The following is a 9336-nucleotide window of genomic DNA, read 5'->3' on the forward strand; positions in this document are numbered from 1 at the left end:
CTAACCAGAGGTCACAATAAAGGATGGAGAGGAATGACATTTAGGATTACACATTTCCAGCACCTGAACAACCCATGCACTTATAGGGCCTCCCAAACAAACACTTGTGACACAAGCGAGGCTCACTCCAAGTCACTCAAACTACACTCTATCCTATTATGCCAAGGAGACACTGCCAACCTTGGAAAAACCAACAGCCAAAGCAAACCACAAATCCAAACTTATCGAGGAAGCTGAGGTATCCGAAAGCCCAGTTCAGGTGCTCAAACTACACAACGATAATGTGCCTGTGGATGACTGCACACACAGTTCCTGGTGCCTACTCTCCTACAGTGCATACAGAAAGTATTCACAGCGCTTCACTTTTTCCACATTTCTTTATGTTACAGCCTGGAATAGCGCTGGATTAAATAAAAAAAATTCCCTCAAAATTCTACAAATAATACCTCATAATGACATCTTACAAAAAGTTTGTTTGAGATTTTTGCAAATCTATTACAAATAAAAAATGAAAATATAATATGTACATAAGTATTCAAAGCCTTTGCTCAATACTTTTTTGTGGCACCTTTGGCAACAATTACAGCTTCAAGTCTTTGGGAATATGAAGCCACAAGCTTGGCATACCTATGTTTGGCCAGTTTCGCCGATTCCTCTTAACAGAACCTCTCGAGCTCCCTCAGGTTTGATGGGGAGTGTCTGTGTACAGCCATTTTCAGAGATGTTCAATGGGATTCAAGTCTGGGCTTTGGCTGGGCCACTCTAGGACATTCACACAGTTGTCCTGAAGGCACTCCTTTGATATCTTGTTGTGTGCTTAGGGTCGTTGTCCTGTTGAAAGATGAACCGTCGCCCCAGTCTGAGGTCAAGAGCGCTCTGGAGCAGGTTTTCTTCCAGGATATCTCTGTACATTGCCTAGTTTCCTCTTAACATAACGATTGGCATTCACGCCAAAGAGTTCGATCTTTGTCTCATCAGACCAGAAAATGTTGTTTCTCATGAGCTGAGAGTCTTTCAGGTGCCTTTTGGCAAACTCCCGGCGGGCTGGGGCTTTCGTCTTGCCACTCCACCATACAGGCCTGATTTTTGGAGTGCTGCAGTGATGGTCGTCGTTCTGGAAGGTTCTCCTCTCTCCACAGAGGAACTCTGGAGCTATGTAAGAGTGATCATCGGGTTATTGGCCACCTCCCTTACTAAAGCCCTTCTCCCCCGATCACTCAGTTTAGAGGGACGGCCTGCTCTAGGAAGAGTCCTGGTGGTTCCAATCTTCTTCCATTTACGGATGATGGAGGCCACTGTGCTCATTGGGACCTTTAAAGCAGCGAAATGTTTCCTTCCCCTTCCCCAAATCTATGCCTCGAGACAATCCTGTGGTGGTTACTTGCTATATTTGTAGTAACACATGTTTTAGATATAACATTGTTGGCCTGGTTTTCCTTAACTTACTTGCAGTCACTTCACGTAAAACGATTACTTTTTGGAGTCACCCTTTTCTTGAGGTTTATGTCCCATAAGTCTGATTAATGCTGTGCTTCTCTCAATTGAGTTTTTTCTCCTACATAGTATTACTGATATAAATTAACCTCTGGCATTACCACACACCAAGCATATAGCGATGGCTTTCACAAGTTCACCTGGTACTTCACATCTTTACATACATGAAAGAATAGCTGCTGTGGACCAGATCCAAATAACCGTTTCAGTCCCAGTGGAATGTCCTCATCCTGCCAGCTGTTTAAGAGAGCCCAGATTAACAATGATTGGTCTCGCTGTGACACAATATACAGTACCTACTGTATAATCCTGGTCTTTATCATGCAACATGCATGCTTATGACTCATCCTTGTGTGTTACATGGGCCACACAATTTTGTTATGTCTTCTTAGTGGCAGAAGCGGCTGTTCACTGTATAGTATTATTGTTTATTATACCTTTGTAAGTAATTCACATTCTGTACATTCTTTAAAGTCAGAAATATCAGCAACATGGTTTGATTTTAGTAAAACTCAAATAAAGGTTACTTTGAAGAAATCTTTCAATCGTTGTTTTACTTGAATCAGTATTATTTATGGGTTATTGGGCTGTTCTTCCATCTTGCATGTGGCTATTTACATCAAATTACTCTTCATCAATAACCACTGTTATTTTTAAAATTAAGATGTTCAGTGCATCCATATTTGGCTGATCTAAAGTGGAAGAAAACTTGTTTTGGCCTCTGACTTAAAAAACATGCAAATTGTGGTTATTTCCGATGTTAAAAGAATGAATAATTAATTTTATGTTATATTACAGAAACTCAAATGATGTGTAATCAATGCACTATCATACACTGTGCATGTGTCTGGACATCAGTCTTCCCTACTTTGAATATATAGAATGGGGGCTAAAAGTAAACCAGAAATATAGTCTGTGTCATTTGTGTCAAAATGGCAATGCTCTTTGATATGTATATACTACAAGCCCTTCCAGCGGCAGGGTTTCAGACCCTTGGCAGATTCTCTACTTCCCTCTTGTGTCCGAAGCTTGCATCACAATTTGATATCCACAGTGTAAGAGAATGTATTTGTTTGTACAGTGCTCCCTGGAATATCAGTGACATTCAATATTAAAGCCTGTGGAAACCTGGTAAGTAAAAATCAATATATGATATCAGAGTGTCTCAATTAGCTTTAACAAAAATCTGATTGAAAATAAATGTTTAAATATTATAAAACTTAGTTTAAAGAACAGATTATCTACTGTCTAGACCGGACTGTGTGGGCGTGGCCATATCAAACGCTCTCCACGGCTCCACTAATTCTGATAATAGAACGTTCGGCAGAGAACTGCTATGATTGCTTCAAAACTACTTATTGTGTAAAAAGAACCAGAGCATAGCCCGCCTCATCCAAACCGAATTTCTATATAGTTTATCAAAGTTAAATGACAGTATTTTTAATTTGGATTGATAACTCTTTTGAGATGCTTACTATCATGCAACTAACTCCCCAAATGACGTAGTTAGAAGGATTTTGTGGATTTGGGATCACAGGGGCTACACATCTTTGCATGTGTTTGTCTTGTCATAACTGCTCTTCATCAAAGCAGAACATATCAGTTCAGAGTCAGTTCTTGTCAAAGAATGAAATGTGGCGCATACTGCATGTCACCATTGTTTCTTTTTTTTATTGAAGACAGTTGCTACAAAACTGAGTTTGTTGTGTTTTCTTTTCTTTCTTTACTTTTCATTTTCTTGTTTTTTTTTACAAAATAAAACAAATAACAGTATTACAAATAATTAAAATCAATACATCATTCACAGGTATACCATCAAATATACATTTATACAGAAAAACATAAAATAGAAAAACAAAAGTTCAAGTGAGATCACAGTGGTAAGGACTGAGAAGAGAGGCGTGTTTGGCTGTGGGTAACCCCTCTAGAATCTACAGTAAAATTGACCCCTGTGTCCCATGTGCTTTGGACCAAAAAGGGTCCAGGTCCTTAAACCTCCTGTCTATGCACAGAGGAAATAGGGCCACCCCAGGTCAGGCAAGAAAGGAAGATTGTGCGGTAAAGGAAACAGGTACTGCATAAAGCTGATATATGGCATTCTGAGTTAATTTCCAATAAATACATTTGATTATTGGCAAAGGCAGTTTGACAGTCGAATGTAGACTTGATGACAATAACCTTCATTATGTAAAACAACTGCTCTGAACTGTTTTACGGGAATGTGCAAGCCATCAAATTTGAATTGCTATGTAGAATGACACAACCCTCAAAATGAATGGTGTTTTTTGTTTTTCTGCCATGGGGGGGTGCCATGGTTGGAAATGTTCAAATTCTACACAGAGTTTATATAAGGATCAGTTCAACTTTTCATACACATATTATCTCTCTTACAGAGAATGGAATGAGAAGATAAATATCAGTCGATTTGAAAGATCCACTAACAACTCCAAATCTCACCAATCAACAAAAAACAGTAATGAGCTTCCAGCTGTCATATCGTCTGACCAGGGTTGCCAGGTTCTGTACTAATGCCCATACAGGCCCACTGGATATATGTGGCCAATATGAGTTTAAAATAAGTAACAAATCAGATTAAAATAAATATTTTCGTTATTCTGGTGGAGAAAGTTTACAATGTAAACAGTGTTTCTCAAACACTTCCAACATGCCTTTGGGATGACTGCTGCAATGTCTTGTTACATATGGCTTGACATACAGTATGTTGAAACACTGATATATGTGACATAGGCTAATTTATCACTCAGGCTTTCTGTTGTACCATCGTGCCTGTACAGCGACCAAAACCATGTGCTTATCGACTGTTCATCAAGAAATGCTTTAAGCACATTACTGCCCTGGACCACAGTAGCCGTTTACCAATGATAAGCTATAGGCTCACTACAGCCTGACTCCAGCTCTGTATTTAACACACATGCATGAGACTGAGGTCCATTTAAAAACCTCCCTCCAAGAGAGATAGCAAAGAAGTGAAAGTCCCACTATGTTCCTTTAAAGCCAATATGTGTAGAATTTGAACATTTCCAACTGCTCCACAGGAAACAAGGAATCTACCACCAGAACCAGGCACATTTCAGCTCTATGCGAGTACTGAGAAGCTGCAACAGTGCAGTTTTAACATGGGCCAGTATATGGACGGACGCACACACACTGAAACGGTTACAAAAAATGTTTTATGATGTCTTTAAACTGTACATAGAGAGGTCATATTCACGTGAGGCCATTTCTACTCTCTGTGTTTGTGAATAACCCCACATACAGAGATGAGACAGCCTGTGCTTATAGCAGTGAATCTGCAGTTCGGCACTGAACTCACACGGCCATTTACATATAAAAAAAAAATACAGGTAAAAACAATATCAGGTGGAAGGAATATAGTCACTGTTAATAGTGAATATGTCTTACAGTTTCACCTCTCACTGCTACATAGTTAACAGGTAGATGTATTAGGTATTTCCAGTTGACGTAGCGTTTCACAGAGTTATCCAGTTGTTTAGAGTGAACATTTGACACCTTAGTTTTCTTCCACATGAACTTAACAACACATATCAACTTTGTTGTCTTGACTGTTCTGAAAATAATATGTCAATTTGGAATTCATCTTCCATTTGTGTGCAATTTAGAACATGTTAATCGTGGACATTCAGACTTTTATCAAATCTTTTTTTCTTTTTCTTTTTCTCAAGGAAAACTCATAATTCAGCAAGGCCTACTCAACATAACATAAGCTTTAGGGTGAAGTGTATTTCTATTTTTCTTTTTTAAATGGAGCACAAAGTTATAATTCTTGCCACTAAGCTATTATGATTAAATGCTCACTTTCGTAAGACCGCTTTGAATTATTAAAAATCACAAGAATGGCAACCATACTGTGTTCTTCTCCCAACAGTATAGACTTCCAAACAAAGACACAAATAATTCCAGTTTCAACAGTTGCAGCAAATACACAGTGAAGGTGCTGCCTGTGCCCAATTCAACAAAACACTGAAGTGTGCATACCATGCATATTTACAGTACAGTAAGTGTCTTTGTGCATCTGTAACACATATAGGACCATTGTTACAATAATGCCACACATAGTATGACAGAATAGTGCAGACTGGTATTGAACGATCTGACTGAACAACATTTATGAAATATCAAAGGAAAGAGGAGGATGTTAAAAAAATATGTTGCTGGAAGAGCTTCAAAATGCTTAATGTGGAAGCACCTTTTTTTGGACTACAGTCATTAAAAATGACTAAACCAGTTGTGTGACTTGAAGTTTTACACAGAGCACAGGGCACAGCCAAAGTGTGCAGTACGTGTATTGTCTGTGCTTCTGAGATGAGCTATAGTCTTGCACAGTCCACTCAATGTAAAAAATATGTTCAAACGTAATCATGCACCAGTTAATATTGAACAAGAACGGCAGATCAGTGCATTTCTTTAAACTCCAGTTAATGACTTCACTGTGCACCTGTATGTAACAGCCTGAGGAGGAAGGTAAAAGAAAAGTGCAGGGCCAAATTAACCCACTGCAGTTTCCCACTTTACCTAGTTGGTAATCCAACCTGATGAAATAGTGAGAAACATTAGCACAAGTTTAAGCCTGGGCTGACTTTTAAGCATAGCTTTTAAGTGAGAGTGCGTTTTATGGTACCTCTAAATTATGATTTAGCAAGCAGATCATAAACACGAGCTACTCCATTAAGATTGGAAAGAAGGTATATATTTGCTATTGATTATCAAATACAATGGGAGGAAATGTAAAGGAACTGGGGATCCTATTGGATGCTATCACAAAAGCAGGAGTGTTGTACCTCATATGAATCTAGGACATTCTGATCATTCACAAACAAGACCAAGTTGAATGGGTTTGGGGGTCAGGACTCGTGTACAGTACATTGACAGTGAGTGGGTAAAGCTGTGGTTTGTGCTGTTACAGCAAAAGGAAGAGGCTTAGCATGCCAAATATCCCAATACCAAAAAAAGAACTATTCAGGCATCACACGACCAAAGTTGAGAATTCTCTTTTCTGTACTGTGAAGTATACATCATTGTCATAAACACATAAGGTTTATAAAAAAGCACACGTTTATCAAAATTCACAGTTCAAAATCCAACAAAATAGAGTTCTAATAGAGTACTGTTTGGGAGTAGTCGAAAAATCATGTTCGCTTGAGAATCTGTACTCAGACTGTTTTCTGAAAACCACCTAACGTAACAATACTCTCTCCTCATTTCACTTCAGCTGGATCATTTTAAACCATAAAGGGATTGTGGGAAGGATAATCACAGCAGTCGGAAGGTCCATTTCTCATGGTGGAGCACAGGCCCGACCCCTCGAGCTCATGGGCCTGGTAATTATCTATCCATCAATAGGCATACAACAGTTAAGTTATCAGGGACAGTCATACTGGGCATTGCACAACACTTTGTCAAGTAAAATACATTGCCAATTTCCAAATTAATTTCATAAAGAATGATGAAAATGAGGGAAATGAATGAAAAGGGGAAACATTTCACTCACATAATTTGGTCATGACATAGCCGATTAGTGAATAAAAAAGTGCCAAGGTACTATATATAAAATATGAAGTTGCACTATCTGCTGTTGCAACAGGATCTGTCCAGACCCTGTGCACAACAACTCTGCACAATGTACCTTGGTGCAATGATAACGCACCTGACAGCACGTGCAAAATAACTTAACCTTAACAGGTTGAGGCAAAACTGCTGCTGAATATCACCCACAAATCCTAAGCTAGCTAACTGCTGATGTTTTGGAATTCAACTTTATGGAAGTGCTTAAGATTCACCAGTGAAAAAAATGGAGACTTGATCTAGAATGAAATTGGAGGACGGATATATCACTTTTCATCAAGCCACGGAGCATTTGATACAGTCTGTTTGCCATGTCTTCACTCATGGAACCACCACAATTAATCTTTATAAAACAGTTTGTTTCTTGTCATTATTATTATAATGAGGGCAGTATGGAAATTTATAAAATCAGTTAATTTTAAAAATCTGATAAAGATACTGAATCAATTATACAAATATTGCACAGATTATGTTGGGGCCAAAATAAAGTAAATTGATATGTAAAAGAAGAAGACTTTGTTGTAACAGATTTCTCTTGATCAACTGAAAACACTCTGCCGGTAAAAGCATAGTAGTAGCTTTACCTCCAGCTTTGACTGCAACGTGTTGTTTCCTAGCCCAGACGTCACAGAACCCATTTTCACGGTAAATGGAACAGTAAATCACAGTGAATGACAGACAGTATATGGTCCAATCAACATAAACATATGGTGGCTGAAGTGTATTCCAAGGTTAAAAATGGTTTTGTGCGTAAAAAAAGAAGAACATTAATTACAACCAGATGGCTTTTAAACATATCAGTAGTAATGCCATTTGATGGCATTTCCAGATGAGCAGTTCAAAGATGTTGGCATGACAGTAGCTACGTGGTTCTTTCATTTGTCCATTCACCAGTCAAAACAAAACCTGCAGCTTCTGACGTTTCAGCCAGTGGAATATCTGCTGACCTTTAAAGAGCCCTTTTAAAGGGCAAATCTCTTCACTTCATCCAGTCTGCGAGCAAACCACCACACAACGACAACAAACCAATCACAACCATAGTATAAGGAACAGTAATGCAATGTTAACAGGAGTCAAACTGCTGGGGAACCAATATGCTACATCTGACCAGTGAACACGACATTGGCTTGTATTTTTGCCTGTCAGCTTCCATTGACATCAACAGCTAAATCATGTGCTTTCAAAGAGCAAGCTCTTACTGCTGCTGCCTCAACCAGCAGACCTGTCACCACCAACTCAGGTAGCAACCTCAAGGGGAGAGCACACTGCTGTACCTTTCCTGTGCCTTTTTGACACAACGGTGTTGGATATTGTTTGGCCACTGCTATATCTTGTGTGTCATGCGTTTTTTTACATCTCATTTTGATAGTTTTTTATGTGTTAATACATTTGTTTGTCTGATTTGTGTTTGAAAAGCTAACTTGCTTCAAATTGTCACTTTGAGAGGGGTGTAAAATATTTTGTAATGGACATTGGAAACTACAGTAAGGACTGCACACAGCCTTAGCCTGCTTCAAACAAAATATGTCTGAAATTACCTGTCTAACTGCAAGAACATTACTGCGCAATTTTTTTTGTGTAATTTTCTGAAACAACCCGACAAACACGTTCACTGCATGCAGCAATTGTGTGAAAGTAGCCTAATTAACAGTTGATATGATATAAGCTAACTTGTTTAGTTAGAGCTATAATCATTAAGATTTAATACCTGGTTTATTTTGCGCCTCCTGTGGTTACTCCTGGTAACGACAGGAATGTTTTCATAACACATGTGTAACAATTTTTGGTGAATGCAACTGAAGAGGAGAAACCAGTGTGTCTGTCTACAGTGCGGCCAAATAAAGTAAAGTAGACAGTCAACACTTCCTCTTCCAAATGCATGGGACTAGCTTTTATCTTTCACATTGGACACATGAGGTCGTATATGTGTGCATCACATTTTGTGAATCCCTGGTGCGAAGGTATAAGCAATTTGATTCCTGTGTAAATTCTGCTAGTAACAATAAAGCAAATGTATACAGAGGCAGTTACAGAATGTAGATGCATTGTAAATGTTTTTTTTTCTGTAAAACTGCCAGTCCATTAAAAGTATGGGGTTTGATATGATGAAAATGTGACTAAAATCTGAAATAAATAGATAACTTAAACCACAAGAGCACTAGTATTGTACCCTGTTGTGTCTCTGTCGGAATCCAGAAGACCAACATCACTATGTGACATTGCCAGCTTTCAGTAACA

The 9336-nt window shown here is 38.6% G+C and overlaps 1 protein-coding gene across 1 annotated transcript in view; it reads right to left on the bottom strand.

Moving 5' to 3' along the window:
- Positions 1 to 865: 865 nt before the first annotated feature.
- Positions 866 to 9336, bottom strand: part of LOC307252927 (ephrin type-B receptor 2-like) — a gene marked incomplete at both ends in the record, with an annotated part of 40989 nt that continues 32518 nt past the window's right edge. The window contains 3 exons of the mRNA XM_080030749.1: positions 866 to 1152; positions 5530 to 5548; positions 8807 to 8837. Coding sequence (XP_079886875.1) covers positions 866 to 1152; positions 5530 to 5548; positions 8807 to 8837 — 337 coding nt within the window. The remainder of the gene's footprint in view (positions 1153 to 5529; positions 5549 to 8806; positions 8838 to 9336) is intronic.

This window comes from Ammodytes marinus, assembly GCF_949987685.1.
Source record: "Ammodytes marinus genome assembly, chromosome: 7".
NCBI classification, from domain to species: domain Eukaryota; kingdom Metazoa; phylum Chordata; class Actinopteri; order Uranoscopiformes; family Ammodytidae; genus Ammodytes; species Ammodytes marinus.